The sequence below is a fragment of the Hemicordylus capensis genome, chromosome 16 (assembly GCF_027244095.1).
Source record: "Hemicordylus capensis ecotype Gifberg chromosome 16, rHemCap1.1.pri, whole genome shotgun sequence".
Classification (NCBI taxonomy): domain Eukaryota; kingdom Metazoa; phylum Chordata; class Lepidosauria; order Squamata; family Cordylidae; genus Hemicordylus; species Hemicordylus capensis.
Genome location: NC_069672.1, coordinates 12595306 through 12613567, shown reverse-complemented (window position 1 = coordinate 12613567; position 18262 = coordinate 12595306). Strand labels below are relative to the sequence as shown.

The 18262-nt window shown below is 51.4% G+C and overlaps 1 protein-coding gene across 12 annotated transcripts in view; it reads left to right on the top strand.

The window, feature by feature from the left end:
* The window catches only part of AGRN (agrin), a 189505-nt gene that overhangs the window by 123353 nt on the left and 47890 nt on the right, over positions 1 to 18262 (top strand). For all 12 annotated transcript variants that reach the window (XM_053280838.1, XM_053280837.1, XM_053280843.1 and 9 more), the window contains 4 exons: positions 2238 to 2462; positions 6066 to 6290; positions 7447 to 7653; positions 15798 to 16019. In XM_053280838.1, the coding sequence (XP_053136813.1) occupies positions 2238 to 2462; positions 6066 to 6290; positions 7447 to 7653; positions 15798 to 16019 (879 nt within the window). The remainder of the gene's footprint in view (positions 1 to 2237; positions 2463 to 6065; positions 6291 to 7446; positions 7654 to 15797; positions 16020 to 18262) is intronic.

The window sequence follows — 18262 nt, the reverse complement described above, 5'->3', positions numbered from 1 at the left end:
GGATATATAATGTAATAAAATAAAATAAAATAAAATAAAATAAAATAAAATAAAATAAAATAATCCCTGGCTATTGGCCACTGTGGCTGGGGCTCATGAGATTTGTAGTCTAAAAACGTCTGGGGGCAGGGGCCCAAGTTGAGCAGGTGTAGACAGTACCGAGCTAGATGGACCAAGGGTCTGACTCGGTATATGGCCGCTTCCTATGACTCCCATAATCCCTGCCTACTGGGCCCTGTGACTGGGAATGATGGGAATTGTAGGCCACGGAGATGATGGCTGTTGTATGCCAACGGCAGCTGGAAGAGTGCAGTTAGATACCCTTGGAATTGAAGGGCATCCAAATCTCCCCCTTCCGCAGATGGACCCAGGCGTTCTGGAGTGGGGCTTCCATCCATCCGTCCTACTCTGGGCTCGTCTCACATCCTCCTAGATAGCACCTCGCTTTATGCCTTCAGGCCACACACAGCCAAGCCCTCGCCCACACTCTCCTGTGCCCGAGAGTGGCCCTTGCCCCGGACGAGGTTATTTTGCAGAGAAGCCTACTGAGCCTAATGAAGCCCGCAGCCGAGCAGGTCACGCAGAAGCCGCCAGCCAGGAACTGTGCAAATGAAACCCCCGGACCGCTTGTCTCCGAGTAAATTAATTTGACCTTTCTCCCCCCCCCCCCCGACACGTGGCTCCCGTTCACGATAAATCTCCACTTCCCAGCTCTCGCTGGGGGCTCTTGTTGGAAGCCGGGGCGGGGGGAGCGAGACAGCCGCGCGGGGTGATTTATTTAAAATAATAATGGCAGAGGGCGGGGAGGGGAGACGTGACAAATGGAAATGGGGGGAAATAAATAAATAATTGGGCGCCGGGGCCTATAAATAACACATCGGCCCATCCCGGCCGAATGGGAAACGGCTTCTTGAGGTCTCTCTCTAATTACATTTTGCTCACGGTGCATTAAGAACTTCCTGTTGCTGGCGCGGCGAGGGTCTCTGAGCTAATTAGTGCTTTCCTTTGCAAACTGGGGCGGGGCGGCTCCTGCCCCACCAGTATGGAAATGGTGGCGCCCCAGGAGGTCAGAGGCAGCGTTAGAGAAATCTCCGTGCTTGTTCCGTGTTTGGGGGCCCCGCTGAGGTGGCCATGTCTGAGTACCCCGATTACTAGTTAGAAAGAGTCCGTGAGGAAGGCCCACACATTTTGACCATTGGTGGTGTAGTGGTTAGAGTGCTGGACTAGGACCGGGAAGACCCGAGTTCAAATCCCCATCTAGCCATGATCCTTGCTGGATGACTCTGGGCCAGTCACTTCTCTCTCAGCCTAACCTATTTCACAGGGTTGTTGTGAGAGGAAACTTAAGTATGTAGTACACCACTCTGGGCTCCCTGGAGGAAGAGCGGGATATAAATGTCATCATCATCATCATCATCATCATCATCTCAGGGGAAAAATACTCACAGTGATTTTGGCCCCAAGAGATTGGGTAAAATGCTATTTCTAAAATGCCCCTCGAGATGGTGATAGCATTGCTGCACTTACAATTTTCTGGGTGTGATGACCCCGTCTTTATCCCTACCCCCTAACTATTAAGGTAAAATCACAGTCATTTTTGCAGAGAAGAAAGGGACAGGGTCAGGGTTAGGTCACAATGAACAAATGGCGATACTCTCTCCATGGAGTAATATATGGAGGACATTCCTGCCAATTGTCATTTCCATTCCTCCGACAACATCAATACAATTGTATAGTTGTTTTTTGTGTTTTTAAAACCTCGCAAATGTGACCCGATGGTCGGGACAATCAAAGCCTGAGGACACACCGAAAGCTGGAAGTCTTGTAATGTGATCACCTCTTTTCCATCTCTTGGGGTGTACACCTTGTTAAACATCACAATGAGTATTCATCACCCTCGAACCACCCCAGCTGGCTCATGGACTAAAAGCTGCATGGGTGATGCCAGGCATTTGCTGGTGCAACGTCTCCGCTGGATCAGCTCTTCCATCCGAATGACTTCTCCCCTGTCCAGCTCTCCTGCTGGAAACCTGGCTTCCTGAAGTGCTGGACAGCTCCTTGTCTCACTGTAGGGGAGGAACTTGGAGCAACCAAGCAGCACAGGTGGGAACGAGGCCCAAGTCATATCCAGGCGAAACGTTGCACCAGCAAACGCCCTACACTTCCCGATGCTCCAGCAGACGGCTGCTCACAGCCATACCCATGCACCGTTCCATCTGCTCTCTCTTCTTCTCCAGGTTCAAAGGATCCCTGTGCAGAGGTGACTTGCAGCTTTGGCAGCACTTGTGCCCGCTCCACCGATGGGCAGTCAGCCAAGTGCATCTGCCCGTCCTCCTGCAGCGGCGTGTCAGAGAACACCGTGTGTGGCAGCGACGGCAAAGATTACCGCAGCGAATGTCACCTCAACAGGCACGCCTGTGACAAGCAAGAGAACATCTTCAAGAAGTTTGATGGGCCTTGTGGTGAGTCTTTGGGGGGGCGGCCGGCCACTGTCGAACCTAGGCAGGAGAGCGGGTCTTGTGGGGGTGAGCATGAAGTGCTCCCTTTGCTAAGCAGGGCCCACCTTGGTTTGTATTTGGATGGGTAACTACATGCAAAGGCTGTGAAATATTCCCCTTAGGGGACAGGTCCGTAGCTTAGTGGGAAAGCATCTGCTTTGCATGCAGAAGGTCCCAGGTTCAATCCCTGGAAGCATCTCCAGGTAGGGCCGGGAAAGACTCCTGCCTGAATCCTTGGAGAGCTGTTGCCAGTCAGTGTAGGCAAAACCGAGCTGGATGGACCAAGGGTCTGACTCAGTATAATGCAGCTTCCTATGTAACCTATGCAAAGGAGACCACCATTTGGGGGACGAGGCCAAAGCTCAGTGATAGAGCATCTGCTTTGCATGTAGAAAGCCCCAGGTTTCATCCCTGGCTCCTTCTCTAGGTAGGGCTGGGAGAGACTCCTGCCTGAGAGCCACTGCCGGTCAGTGTTGACCAAAATGAACTAGATGGACCAAGGGTCTGACTCAGTATAAGGCAGCTTCCTATGTTCCAAGGGTGGAAGGAATGTTACATTTAAAGCCAGGCCTCAGCTCCCTAGTAATCCTCAGTCTAATAACATGCTCAGCATTTCCCAGAATGTACTTGTCTAGGCAGTCAGCGAAAGTGAAGCTTTTTATGGTATTGATAAACATTGGACCACTGTTGTTTTTAAACTTGCGTGGGATCTGGTTTATAAACTTCTGGACCTAAAGCTGCAACACAGGGAGGAAAAGTTACATTGTAACTTCTGTGAATGGGTCCATTTATAAATGCAATAAAATAAGTAAATAAATAAACTGTAGCAGTCAGAGAGAGCGAGAGAGAGAGAGTGAGCCAGCCAGCCACAAGGAGAGAGAAATTAAAAAATAAAAAGGAGTTTACCATTGCCTCCTCCCACGCAGTATGAGATGATGCCTTTCAGCATCTTCCTGTATCGCTGCTGCCCGATTTAGGTGTTTCCCATAGTCTGGGGAACATACCAGCAGGGATTTGAACCAACAGCCTCCTGCTCTCTGGGCAGGTTGCTTCCCCTCTGCGCTATTAGGTGGCCACACACACACACCGTGACAAACACAGTCTTTTCAAACACAGACCAACACAGACCCCACAAACACGTGGGGTATATTGATGCAGATATGCCGTAGCAGAAACATTTCAACACGCCACTTAAAATATTTCCAACCCACCTTCCCTCCCCCCGTCTCTAAAGCACCCGGCACAGTTCATAATCACATTCGGGCGCCTGGTGCCGTGCACGCCAGCGGCAACCACACCACCCGGGGCAGTTGAAAGACGATTTGGGGGCCTGCAGCAAGTGTGGAGGCCCTGGACTTTGGCCCTGAAGTCCAGGGTAAGAACATCACAGAGAGCATTGGCTATGCAGGCAGATGTTCCCAGGTTTTGATCCTTGACAGCTTTTCCAGGTAGGACTGGAGAAGACCCCTGCCTGAAAGCCCGGAGAACTGCTGCCAGTCAGAGTAAACTACACTGAGATAGCAGGACCAAGGATCTGACTCAGTAGGCAGCATTTGTCCATCAGGCACACCCATAGCTCAGTGGCAGAGCATCTGCTTGGCATGCAGAAGGTCCCAGGTTCAGCCTGGTAGGCCTGGGAAAGCCTCCTGCCCGAAACCCGAGAAAGCCGCTGCCAGTCAGTGCCAGGTAGTACTGAGCTAGATGGACCAAGGGTCTGACTCGGTATGGAGCAGCTTCCTACGAGACGTGGGAGTTCTGTGTGAGGAACCCCTGGCCTCATTTTCAAAATCTGAGGATGCTGTTTGGACTAGAGCTGCGATATGTGCGGAGGCAGCACTCACCCTTTCTCTCTGTGCCCCTGGCCCCGATCCCCGTCGTGTCTGCACCCCAAAGCTGCTATTTGCTGTGTGGGGAACCCGTGGGCAGCATTTCCTCCTCTGTGGCTCCTGGCAGCGTCAAGGGGGTGGGACGTGATTTTGATCAGGACCACGGAATGTGTTGGGGCGGTAGATTCGATTTAGACCCCCTCTCCCTCCACACAGCCGCCCCGATCCAAATCCCTCCCCCTCTTCCCCACCCTCTGCCAAGGCTGCTACTTTGAAAAAAGGAAAAAATATATATTTATTTTAAGAGTTCCCATCACAGACGTTCCACATCCCGCCTAGTTTAACCCTGGATCTCAGAGCTGACGCGTGCAAAAGGAGAGGCGTCCTCGCGTTCTCAAGGACATCGCCTTCCTCCCCGACCACAGGCCTCCAGCGGGCCCTTTTCTCCCCCTGAAATCCCTGCAATCCAGAGCCACCTCTAGATCCTGCTCTGCTGAGTTTCTGTGGAGTCGGCTCCCCAAGCCACCCATTCACCGGCGTGCGGATCTCACCATCTCCATGGCAATATGTTAATCTTTTGTCCTGCTCTTTTTCCTCCCGGGGCGGAGGGTCAGCTAGGAACGTAGGTATTTCTGCATGCAGGCAGGGGAAAAGCACAGTGGGTTTCCATTAAATAAATAAATAAATAAATAAATAAATAAATAAATAAATAAATAATTGTGCTGTGCGGATAAGGGAAGGCTGCTTCTGCCCAGGTATTATCAGCGGAGCGCTGGGAACGCCCCGATGAAGAGGCCGAGAAAGGGATTAGCTAATAAGCGGTGATGTGTCTTTAGCATTCTAATCAGGGTGCCCGAGCAGTGTATGGAAGGTGATCCGGATAAGCCCGGATTAGGTGGGTGGGGACTAAAGACCCGCGCCTCTCCACCTGCGAGCTGGGAATTTTGTCATCGCTTTGCAGGGCTCTTCCCTTCCTTCCTCTGCTTGAAATGCAACCCGTTTCCCTCCCACCTGGGAAGCAGAGGGCTACTGAACAATTATGATCAAGCATATAGGTCAGCTTGGGTCCCTTGACCAGCTGCCCTCGTCTTCCGGGATAAACCAATATGTACATAAGTCGTGGGATATTGTCTCTGGTCAAGATGAGACCGTAGCTCCGAGGCAGAGCACCTTCTTTGCAGGCAGAAGGTCTCCGGTTCAGTCCCTGGTAGCATCTCCAGGTAGGGCTGGGAGAGACTACTGCCCGGAACCTTGGAGAGCCGCTGCCAGTCAGAGCAGACAATACTGAGCTTGATGGACCAAGGGTCTGACTCAGTAGGAAGCAGCTTCATATATAGGGAGAATCTGTAGCTCCATGGTAGAACGTCTGCTTTGCATGCAGAAGGTCCCAGGTTCACTCCCTGGCAGCATCTCCAGGTAGGGCTGGGAAAGACTCCTGCCTGGAACCTTGGAGAGCCGCTGCCAGTCCGTGCAGACAATCCCGAGCTAAATGGACCAAAGGTCAGACTCGGAAGGCAGCTGCAAATGTTCATCAGGAGCATCCATGCCTGCTTTGCATGCAGAAGGTCCCAGGTTCAATCCCTGGCAGACTCCTGCCTGAGACCTTAGAGAGCCGCTGCCAGTCAGTGTCGACAGTACGGAGTTAGGTGAACCAAAGGTCTGACTCAGTCGGCGGCAGCTCCCTTTGTTCTTAGGATGCGGCCCTCTGTCGGTCCTCTAGTCCTCTGTCTTCTCTTTGCAGACCCCTGCAAGAGCACCCACAATGACTTGAACCGAGTCTGCCGGGTCAACCCTCGCAGCCGGAGGGCTGAACTGTTGCCCCGGCCCGAGGGCTGCCCCTCCAAGCGGGATCCCGTGTGCGGCGACGACGGAGTGACCTACGAGAATGAGTGTGTCATGGTGAGGTCCGGTGCCATTCGGGGGATTGAGATTCAGAAAGTGCGCTCAGGACAGTGCCAGTTTCAAGGTAAGTTGGCCTTGAGGTATGTCGTTAGCAATAGGAGTGTGGGTGTGGGATGGGGCCATAACTCAGTGGCAGAGCATCTGCTTTGCATGCAGATGAGCCCAGGTTCGATCCCTAGCAGCGTCTCCAGGTAGGGCTGGGAGAGACTCCTGCCTGCAACCGCGGAGAAGCTGCTGCCAGTCAGTGTAGACAGTACTGAACTGGATGGAACAAGAGTCCAACTCAGGCTGGCAGCTGCTTATGTTCTTCCGGAGCACCCATCGCTCAGTGGCAGAGCATCTGCTTTGCATGCAGATGGGCCCAGATCCCTGGCAGCATCTCCAGGTACGGCTGGGAAAGACTCCTGCCTGAAACCTCGGAGAGCTGCTGCCAGCCAGTGTAGACAGTACTGAGCTAGAGGGACCAAGCTTCATATATGGGGAGTGCCTTTAGCTCAGTGGAAGAGCATCTGCCTCGCACGCAGAAGGTCCCCGGTTCAATTCCTGGCAGTATCTCCAGTTGGCCTGAGAGAAACTCCGGCCCGAATCCTCAGGAAGCTGCTGCCTGTCCAAATCGACAGTACTGAGCTAGATGCCCCAAGGGCTTCCTCTGCCCCTTTGCTTGTGCGCCTTGCAGTGGGGAGAAGCAAAATGGGAGCTTCTCCCATTTTAAAGCAAAAGCTTTACAGTTCTGGCACTGTAAAGATTGATTGTGGCACACTCTTTCATGGACTGCGGCTGCAGATGTTTGGAGGGTTATCCTCAGTGGAAAGCTATGTAAAGGCAGACAAATCGCAGGTATCGGCAAAAAATTGAGCTTCTTTTCAAAGGAGGGTTCCGAGGGGCCACTGCGGAGAAATCCCTGTCCCTGGTCCCCGCCAACCGGATCTGAGTCTATGGCGGGGCCGAGAGAAGGATTCCATGGGACAGTTTAAGGACCTGGGCAGATTCATGTGGGTGAATGCCGTCCGATTGGTAAACCCGATCCCGAGCCACGTAGGGCTTTAAAGGTCCAGGCGAGCACTTTGAATCTAGCCCGGAAGCAAACAGCACATGTGGCCAGCACACGATTGGGGGTGCGCCCAGCTCCTGACACTGGGCAGGGCGCCCTGTTCACGTTGGCGTCCCGCGCCGTAGCCTCTCCTGACGCAACTTCTGCCTCTCGCCCGGCCCTTCCCCAGACAAGTGCAGGGACGGCTGTCACTTCAACGGCGTCTGCTTCAACCGCCGGGGGACGGCCCGCTGCTCCTGTGAGCGCGTCGCCTGCGACGGCGCCTACCGGCCCCTCTGCGGCCGGGACAGCCGGACCTACGCCAACAACTGCGAGCACCAGAAGGCCGAGTGCCAGCAGCGATCAGCCATCCCGGTCAAACACCAAGGCCCTTGTGGTAAGTCAGGGGGGCCTCTTCTCTTGGTTGGTCTTTTGCAAAAGCGGGGAAGGGGAAGGGGAAAAAAAAAAGAGGGAACCCAACCCCAGAGTACCTTCATCTGCTATATTCTCTCGCTCGATACCTCCGGAAGAGACGCGGTGAACCTCGTTCCAAAGGTGAGTCACACGGGCCGCGTTATCAGGTCACCATCCACAGGTCTAACCCAGACCCTTTTTCTCCAGTGCTTTGCCCTGTATCTTCTCTATTTCCTTTGTTGATGTGTCTCTGTGTTGTCTCGTCTTGTCGTTTTCTATCCCGGGGAACATTTGTATCACAGCATTCCGAGTGTTCAGTCCGTGCCTCCCACATCCGTCCACCCATCCATCCTTCGCTCGCTCTTCGATTTCTCTCCCTCGTGCAGTCCAGAAGCAGCACCCATTGGCTCTTCATGCCAACTCCTTCCCCGATTAACCCCCCCTTGCCTCCGTCTCCTCTTCCCCTTATCCCTTTCCCGTTCTTCCCTACAAACCTTTCTCCGTTGACAGGTACGAACTGTAAGTAACCCAGCTGTGTCTTTCCTTCTCTCTTTCCAATCTGGGGAGGGGGAAAAATGGTTCCCGTGAATCAGGTATTCATATCCCTAAAGACACTTTCAGCCCTGGCACTGATTTATTTATTTATATTCTTATCTGGAGAAAAGAAAAGCCGAGAAATACTCTTGGATTCTGCAAAACTATGTAACAACCAAAGAATCCAGCGACGACACGACATTAATAAAATAGTACCCCAAATCATCAAAATTTAATACAATATATAATACATGTCAGAAATATACTTTTTAAAATGATATCAAGATAATAAATGTGTCATTACAACCCCAACAATTAAATTTGCCGGGCGAATACGACCTGTAAGCCCTTATTTAAAATCCTTGTACGACCTCGTCTTGAAAATGACCCTGGTTTCAGAAACTGATTTTGGGGGGAAATCCAGGTATACCCGTATTTTTGGGGAAACCATCTCCATCACTTAGGGTTTGGAGGCATCCTGGAGCCCTTCCCCAACCTAGCGTAGGTTTATGAGGACAGTGTTTTGGGAATCGTGGCCAAATAGAATCTCTCAGAGGAGGAGAGCTGGTCTGGTGGTAGCCAGCAGGACTTGTCCCCTTAACTAAGCAGGGTCCGCCCTGGTTGCATATGAATGGGAGACTAGAAGTGTGAGCACTGGAAGAGATTCTCCTTTAGGGATGGAGCCACTCTGGGAAGAGCAGAAGGCTCCAAGTTCCCTCCCTGGTGGCATCTCCAAGATAGGGCTGAGAGAGATTCCTGCCTGCAACCTTGGAGAAGCCGCTGCCAGTCTGGGAAGACAGTACTGAGCAAGATAGACCAATGGTCTGACTCAGTATATGGCAGCTGCCTGTGTTCCTGTTTTACAAACAGGCGTTTCTACCAGCCCTTCCTGGAGATGCTGCCAGGGAGCAAGCGTACAGGTGCTCTTCTGTTGAGCCATGGCCCCATCCCCTAAGGGGAATCTCTCTCAGTGCTCACCTGTAGCACTGAGAGATCTTCCCATCCAAATGCAAACATGGTATATCCTGCTTAGCAAAGAAGACCATTCATGCTCACCACCACAAGACCAGCTCTCCTTCCTCGTAGCCAAGGGTGGCCAAGAGGCCCCAGAGGACAGCCACTGTTCAAAGGAGGAAGCAGTGAGCAAGATGGATCCAAGATCTCACTTGATCTGCGGCAACATCAGGGGTCAATAGATCCTGAAAAAGTGGGTGTTCTGTGCAAGTAACCTGTAACTCAGTGGTAAAGCATCTGCATTAGAAGCAGATGGTCCCAGGTTCAATCCCTGGCAGCATCTCCAGGTAGGGCTGGGAAAGACCCCTGCCTGAAACCTTGGAGAGCTGCTGCCAGTCAGTGCAGACGATCCTGAGCTCGATGGACCAAGGGTCGGACTCAGTAGGCAGCAGTTTCCGACGTTCCTGTGTCAGTAGATCCATCCCGATATTTCTCACTAGCAAGCATAGCAAAGCCCACCCACCCCCGCCCCTCCCTGAAACCAGCAAGCACCTGCCAGTGAGAGCAATCAAGAACTAAGTGATACGGGCCACTCTTTGGCTCTGGTGAAAGGCTGCTTCCTATTAATTTCTCACCATTTAATTGACTGATTCATCGAGAAGCCAGCCTGCGGAGGGCCAGAACCTCGACACAGGTGCCTGTTTGAGCTCGGAAAGGAGCAGTGAAATATAACGTTCCGTTTAATAAGTCCAAGAGGGGGGAAACAGAGCTAATCCTCTTCATAAAAAGAAAAAGCCCGCTGTAAACAGTTTGGACACCAGCAGAGCCTCGAGGTTTAAGTGTGCTTTTAAATCTCGGGCCTTTAGATTTCCACATTGGCCTTTATCAATTAAAACTGCCCCCTCCCATGATTAATCAACAAGACCATCAATTTGATTGATCGGTTGAAATCTCGCCCTCTTGTCAGTTCATCCCATCAGTGTTTTTGGTGCTGAGTTTCTTTGATTGTGTGTTCTTGGGGGGAATTAAATGGGGTTAAGCCTGTCCAGGGCAGATGGTTTCTTTCTTTCTTTCTTTCTTTCTTTCTTTCTTTCTTTCTTTCTTTCTTTCTTTCTTTCTTTCTTTCTTCCTTCTCCCTCCCTCTTGCCCTCCTTTCCTTCCTTCTTTCTTTTTTCTTTCTCTCTCTCCCTCTTTCCTTCCTTCTCTCTCTCCCTCCCTTCTTTCTTTTTTCTTTCTCTCTTTCCTTCCTGCTCTCCCTCTCTCTCCCTTCCTTCCTTCCTTTCCCCTCTTTCTGCCTGCCTCCCCCCGCCGCTCTCTTTCTCTCTTTCTTTCCGTTGTGTGTCTTGTGTCTTCCAGCACTGCCCGTTCGGAGAAAGGAACTCCTCCCGCGCGGCGCCCTGCCAAGTCCCACCGGGATCTCTCTGCTCCGAGGTCGGCTGCCTACCTCCCCATCCCCTTAACTCTGCCCAGAATGAGTCACCCCGGCCTTCTGCCTCTTTCACAGTCGGGTTGGGGGAGTGGGGGGACCCCCCTCTCCCAGCTGGAATGAACGTGGTTTTCAGGCTTGCCAATGCGTTGCATCTCCCGCCCAGAATCTGGATTTTTGCACGAATCTTTGCCGCGAGCATTTGCTTTTCATTCTTTTGCAAACCTCTCCCCGCCCCACTCCCCTGGACTGTTACCCCCACCCCCGGCACAGTCTCTGTGCTCCCCTTTCCCTGCAGATGAGTCCATTTGGGCTGCTCCTGGTCTGCTCCGCATCGAACCGTTGCCTGGCTTCTCGGCTTCCTCCTGCTTTGGACCCTTCCCTCCATGTCTTCTCTTCACCGTGTTTGTGCGTCTGTCTCTGTCTGAGTGCCTGAAAGGGCCAGCCTGTCAGCATCTCTGGCTCGAGCCAGGCGTGTCGTAAGCCTGGGAATGGAGTTGGTACTGCCTGCCACAAGGTGTGGGGGAACCAAAGGCTGTCCCCAAGCAGTTCATGAATCCAAAAGCCCTTGCTTGGGTGCCCTCAAAAGGAGATTGGATGACTTTCCAGAGAGGGATCTCCATGGCTTTTCGCCATTATGCCTATAACAAACCCACAGGAAAATGTGGAGGCTGTAACTCCGCACCTACAATTGCTAACTTGGTAAAGAGGCACATTTTAACGTGGTGTTCCTGGTCCAGCACTTTCCTGCAGATGTTGGATGGCAGCTCCCATCCCCCCTGATTTAGGCACTGTGATGGGGATGATGGGAGTTGCAGTCTAAGAGGGCCAACCGGTTGCTGGCCTGCTCTGACCACTGCACCATGCCTAGCAGAATAATTCTGCGAAACTGCTTGGGGGAGAACTGCTTGTTCCCCCCAACCGGGATTCCCAGACATTGTTGACGACGACTCCCAGAATCCCCAGCTGCAATGGCCTTTGCTTGGGGATTCTGGGAGTTGTAGTCAGCAACATCTGGGAATCCCTGTTCCTGTTGGGGACCCCCTTCCAGCCTCTCCTCCGATGAAGAGCTCTTAGGAAAAAAGCTCTCGGTTTCCTCTGTGGCTGGACTGCCCGTCTGTGTCTCTTGGGACCATCTTTTCAAGCCTCGCTCTCACTGGGGTCTTCAGCCTGGGTTGGACTATCCAGCAGGGCCCGCGTGAGTAAAAGATCCGTTCTACGCGCCAGGTTCCCGGCACACTGAAAGTGAGGAGGAAAACCCTCGCTTTCTTTCTGGTTTGCCGATTTCCTGCGTGCGGAGATCCGTTGTGTGGATTTGACCGCGGGGTCTGCCCTCGGAAGCGGTGCAGGTCGAAACCAAGGTTAGCCCTGTCTGTGGAGGACGAGCCCTCATGTTCCTCTCCATCATGAGATCAGTGCATCGTGTCTTCACGCCTCCTGTCTGTCTGTGTTGTGTCTTTCGTCTCCTTCTCCCCCCCCCGCCCACCCCATGTCTCTTGCTTTCTTCGCTCCCCGCAGGGCTGTTGTGTGATCTCCGTGGAATGCTCGCCCTGCAGGGCTGTGGTTTCTCCTCCCCCCCACAACCTGCCTCCGTCCCCCTCTTCCGGCCTGCCGTCTTGGAGCCTGGGGCAGTCACCCGGCAGGTCCTCCTCTTCCCTCCTCTTTGATCCCGTTGCCTGCCGGTTGCATGGCGGTTGCGGGTGTCGAAAACCGTTTGGGCGAGAGAGACTGCTTTAAAAAACACCCGCTCTGCCTTCCCCTCCGCGCCTCGGAGCGGGCTGGGGGCTGAGTTGAGAATCAAGTAATGCTAACATAAAGTGAAGAGATAGTGAATGTTCTAGCATCTTACAAACCCCTGCGGGATTGTGGGTAGGGGCCCGTGTTAGAGAGTGTGTACTACAACCCCCATCATGCCCATCCACATGCCAATGCAACAGTCCCTGTTACGGGGAGCACTGGTACCGCCTAGTGTCCCCTGTAAGAGGGATTCCCAGACGATGCTGACTACAACTCCCAGCATCCCCAACTGCAGTGGCCTTTGGCTGGGGCTGATGGGAGCTGTAGTCAACAACATCTGGAAACCCTTCTTACAGGGAACACTGGTAGGGTGTCTCTTAGCCATGATTCTAAGGAAGCACAGAACCCAGCTTGTGAGGGAGAAAATGGAAGTTCTGGTTTTTCTTTTCAAAACCAAGTTTCTAGTCCTCAAGGCCTATGTCGAATCTCAGAAGAAGAGGGCGGAGGACTAGGAAGCTGTCTAATTAATCAGGGGTGAGGTGGAGGAGATAGTAGCGTTTTGATGCCCTTTGTCGCTCTGTGTGACTAGCAGAAAGTAACACAGATTCTATAAATTGAGTGTGAGTGAGTGTATGTGTGTACATGCACACACATAATTAATTAATATTGTTAGATGCAGCCATAGCTCAGTGGTAAAGCACTTGCTTTGCATGCAGAGGATCCTAGGATCGGTCCCTGGAAGCATCTTCTGGTAGGTCTGGGAAAGACCCAACTTGAAACCCTGAAAAGCTGCTGCCAGTCAGTGCAGACAATGCTGAGCTATATGGACCAAGGTTCTGACTCAGTAGACGGCAGCTTCCTATGTCCTGATGCACCTTTCATGTTAGGGATCGGGCCGTAGTTCAATGGCAGAGCATCTTCTTTGCATGCAGAAAATCCCAAGTTCAAGCCCTGGCAGCATCTCCAAGTAGGGCTGGGAAAGACCCCTGCCTGAAACCTTGGAGAGCTGCTGCCAGTCAGTGTAGGCTATACTGAGCTAAATGGACCAAGGGTCAGAATCAGTAGAAGGCAGCTTCCTATATTATTTCTAAGCCCCACTGAGGGCTTTCCAAGTGGTGTGCAAGGCAGGATTTAAATTTTTTTTAAAAAAAAATCACAAGAAGACAGTCAATCTAGAGATATTAAACATATAAATAAACGTATAATTGGAATATAAATCTCGATGCTTCAGATTTCCTTGACATCTCCTTGACATTTATTTCATTAATATATCTACTTTGTTATTCTAAATTATGTCTCCTGTAAGAGGAAACTGCATTGTTTAGTTAATAAAAGTGTCATATCACACACACACACACACACACACACACACACACACACACACACACACTTTATACCGGTCAGATCATTTCATTTTCCAGCAAAGAGCTTCCTTGGCACAGATTTCTGCACACTTAAAAAAAACAAAAACAAAACCATGTCTAAATTGGCCTTAATTTGAAAAGCAAACCACCCAGGCTGGCCAATGATTCTGGTCTGCAAACAGGGGCTAATTTTTGATCTGGCATTCGGTCAGTAATGGGTGACTACGTTTCCAATCTCCTTTTGCCTTGTGCAAAAACGAAGGAGGTAGGGGAGAAAGGAATGACATATCCTCAAAATTATGCCAGTGGTTGCAAATTCCGTCCTTTAGATGCCCAAAGAAAGAGAGAGGGATTCTGTACGTGGCCAGATGACATTGATGAAGGAGCTCTCTCGAGAAGTAGATTTTGCAAAGGGAATGGATGCCTTGGGCCTTTTCCCGGGCATGCAGGGAGGCAATAAAGCTCATAATTAGTCCTGAGGGGGAGAAAGCGCCCCAGGGAAGCAGAGCGTTGGCAAGACCAGACTAGAAACTAGGGCAAAAGCAGCTTTTGGATAAATGGGCTAGGGTTTTCAGAGTGCAACGTTGCACATGGCTATTTTTATCCGTCCTTTCCTCTATGAATTCAGGGCAAAGTACATGAAGGGTGTCCCCTTCCCCAGTTTTCTGCCTCACAACATCCCTGTGAGGTAGGTTGGGCGGAGGGAGAAATGACTGGCCCAGAGTCACCCAGTGAGTTTCACGGCCGAATGGGGATTTGAACTCGGGTCTCCCCAGTCCTAGCCCAACGCTCTAATCCAGGGCCGCCCAACTTTGGCCCTCTTGCAGGTGTTGGACGATTGCTGGGATAAAGAATCCGGAATAGCTATTTTGTTAGATTTCGGAATAAAAAATCCAGCTGTTGCTTGGCTCCATTGAAGAATCGAGGCCCAGACTCCTCTCCCGAGTAGACTGGACTCAGTATGAACAGACCTGGGGTTTGCATGGCGTTTCCTGCTTAAAACCACAGCAAACGGTTCCCAAACGCATGCGCAGTGGGTGCTAAGAATGAATGGAAGTTAAAGAAAGCCAGCATGCTCTGGGGTGATAAAAGCACTGTCTCTTGCCCCCCTCAACTGATGCTTGGCTCAGTCCCTACATGAGGCTCTTTGCATATGTGGGGCGGTGGGGGGGCACGATCCAGAGATGTCTTGCTTGCGTTGGGGTTGGGAGGGGTGAGTGCTTCTTTCTCTTGTCCCACTCTGAGACAAGCCGGCCCTCCAACTGCAGACAATGAGGTCTCTTTCCTCAGTGTAATAGCCTTTGCTCAGTGTTAAGAGAATCTGCTTTGCGTGCAGAAGGTCTCAGGTTCGATCCCTGGCAGCGTCTCCAGGTAGGGCTGGGGAAATCCCTGCCTGAAACCTTGGAGAGCCGCTGCCAGTCAGTGTGGACAATATTGAACTAGATGGACCAAGGGTTTGACTGCGATGTCCCTATGAAACCGATAAGCAACTTCCTTGAGATCTGGTCCGCTATCCCCAAATGCAGTTTTCAAAATATACCTTGCCTTAAACCAGTTCTGCTCCACTTAGCCCTACTCCTCCGCTATTCTTGGACTACAACTCCCATAATCCCCAGCCACAGTGGCCAACAGTTAGGAAGGATGGGAGTTTTAGGCCAACATCTGCAGGAGGGCCGGAGTTGAGCAGCCCTGCCTTAAACAAATCCAGGACGTAGACATCTAGTCCTGTATCGGCCCCCTTTTTATTGACACAAAATGGAACTCCACGAATACTCTGCAAAATGTCGCTCCGCAAAGGGTGTCCGCTGCAGCCGAAGCCTGGATTTTGGTTGGCGCGGAATGCTGTTTGATCTGTAGGCCAAACGGGCTCTGTTGACACGTACTTTCTAGTCATAATTGCACATTCCGGCCTTGCCAAGGATAGGGAGGTATAATTGGGTGGCAGGCGTATGCAGGCGTGAGAGCCTTGGGAATATTGTTGACTCCATGCAGTTGGAGGGTATGCAGAGGACGGGGGTCTCCCCTCCTGCTTGTCCTGCTCTGTACCGCTTTAGAAGGAATGCTGCTAAGAGCTCTGCTTTCTCAACCCGCATCCCCGCCCTCCCGATGCAGATCTCGGGATGCCCAGCCCCTGCCTGAGTGTCGAGTGCTCTTTCGGGTCCACCTGTGTGGTGAAGAACCAGGAGGCCGTCTGTGAATGCCAGCAAGTGTGCCAAACCATCTACGACCCTGTCTGCGGCAGCGACAATCGGACTTACGGCAACCCCTGTGAGCTGGATGCCATGGCTTGTGCCCTCCGGAAAGAGATCCGGGTGAAGCACAAAGGCCCTTGCGGTGAGTGATGGGTGGGCGGAGGGTTGCAGTGCAATAGGGGGCAGTGAAGAAATCTGCTTGCAGGCCACTGCTGGAGCGCCGTCCAATTTCTAATTGATTATCTCGTCCAGAGAGCTTTCAGGGACTATTTTGACAAACAATCTCCAATATGGGAGCCATTTCTCACCAGGGATTCCCAGATATTATTACTTGCAATGCCCAGCATCCACCGCTGCAATGGTCCTAGGCTGAGGATTATGGGAGTTGTAGTCAACAGCATCAGGGAATCCCCGTTACAGGGAGCACTGTTTCCCACTGGGCTGCCCTCTGCACTTTACTGGACATTTCTCAGTGCTGAGAGGGCCCTTTAAGAGATACGGAGCCCTCTCTTAAAAGCTCTGTAAGGGAAAACTCTGGGAACGGCTACACTTCCCAGCACTCTGTACATGCCTTCCAAGATGATGCAGGGACTCAAGAGGGTTCCCTGAAGTTCTTACAAGGATTCTAGACTGGGGAGGGGAGCGCTTTGGTGAGGGTGACCTGAAATTGACCCCTCCTCCCCAATTGTGTGGATTTATATGTAGGCCCTAAGAGAGGCAGGCATTTGGGGGATTCTGGGGGGTGAGAAAACTACCAGACAGACCTCCTGGCAGTTATCTGATTTCCCCCACAAAAGACCCACTGTGTCATAGTCAATTCCTACAGTAACGGAATCAAGCATGTTAGCGCTTTTTCAGTGACTGTGGCTATAAGCAGATTTTTAAGTTGATATTATAGATAACCACTGGCCTTAGAACATAGGACCATATTTTTACAAAACAGTAAAATATTAAAGATAGGATGTGAAACAGAATAAGAAATGATGTCCCCCAATACTGATTGGTAACTGAATCAGTAACGATGTCGGGGGGGGGGGGGGATTCTGATTCCGTTACTGCCGTATTTTGCATGTTTCAGACTCTATCTGTAATATGTAAGGATCTTGTAAAAATGTGGCTTTATAGTAGGGGATGTCCTCTCGTGTGTGTGTGTGTGTGTGTGTGTGTGTGTGTGTGTGTATACATACATACACATACACACACACACCAGCAAGAGGATATCTACTATAAAGCCGTATTTTTACAAGATCCTTACATATTAGAGATAGTCTGAAACATGCAAAATACGGCAGTAACAGAATCAGAATTTCCCCCAACATCATTACTGATTCCGTTACCAGCCAGAATTTGGGGGCATCATTCTGTTTCAAATTCTACCTATAATATTTAAAGGTTTTGTAAATATATCTATATCTATATACAGTATATAAAACTTGAAAATTTGCTTATGGCTACTGTTTCTGAAAAGGTGGTCACACTCTAGATTCCGTTGCCCTTGGAATTGCCCTCTTGACATAGCATCACTCTTGGGGGAACATTGAGGAAAGATCTGGCTCGGAACCCAAATGCGACAGGTTTTCTGCTCCCGAAAACAACGTCCATAACGTGTGACTGATTTCCCCTCTGAAAGCCGCATGGTTTTTGTTTAGTTTGGTTTCTTTCTGTGCCTGTTCAGCTCGCTCATTTGATCTGTTTGGCTGGGTGTGGGAACGAGAGGCATTGAGACTCTGTTGGCAGAGAGACCCTATCTTAGCTTCACCGTTTGCCTTCTCTTTCATCCCATAAACAAATGGCACAAATTCCTCGGATAATGGCAAGCAGGGGTTCGGGGGGAGGGAGGGAGGGAGAACAAAGCCAGGTTGCTGGGATCGGCGGCTACACAATAGCTGGCTTTTGGCCACTCGTCAAAGTGGCTACGGTGGCTTAACATAGCTGGGTTGCAGGTGAATTCAATCCTCGGGCAATGTTACGTCCCGCTAACGTCCTAGCAACGGTGCGTGGTTTGATTCCAGTGGCAGCGGGCCATTTCTGAAGTGAAAACTCTCTGTAGGGGTAAGTGGGGGGAGATTTGGGTGGTGTGTGAAGGGGGCTCTTCTCATGCCAAAGCTGAGATCGGAGCTCTCCTCCCGCTCCGTGATCCCTCCCCACTGGATCACACCGTGCCAATTCCAGGCTGTAATTAAATTGGCAGGCGACTCGGAGAACGCAGGTTAAGACGATGGATCCCACTCCTTGCGGGTGTCTCCCAAACTCAGGAGCGGTGCCAGTGTGCATCGGAGCGACAATTCGTTTCAGCGACGCATGAGGAATGTTGGATTTGGGCCGACCTGGCTCCACCCAGTGGGCGTTTCTCAAACTTCTGAGTGCGAATTTTGCCCCCTTTCC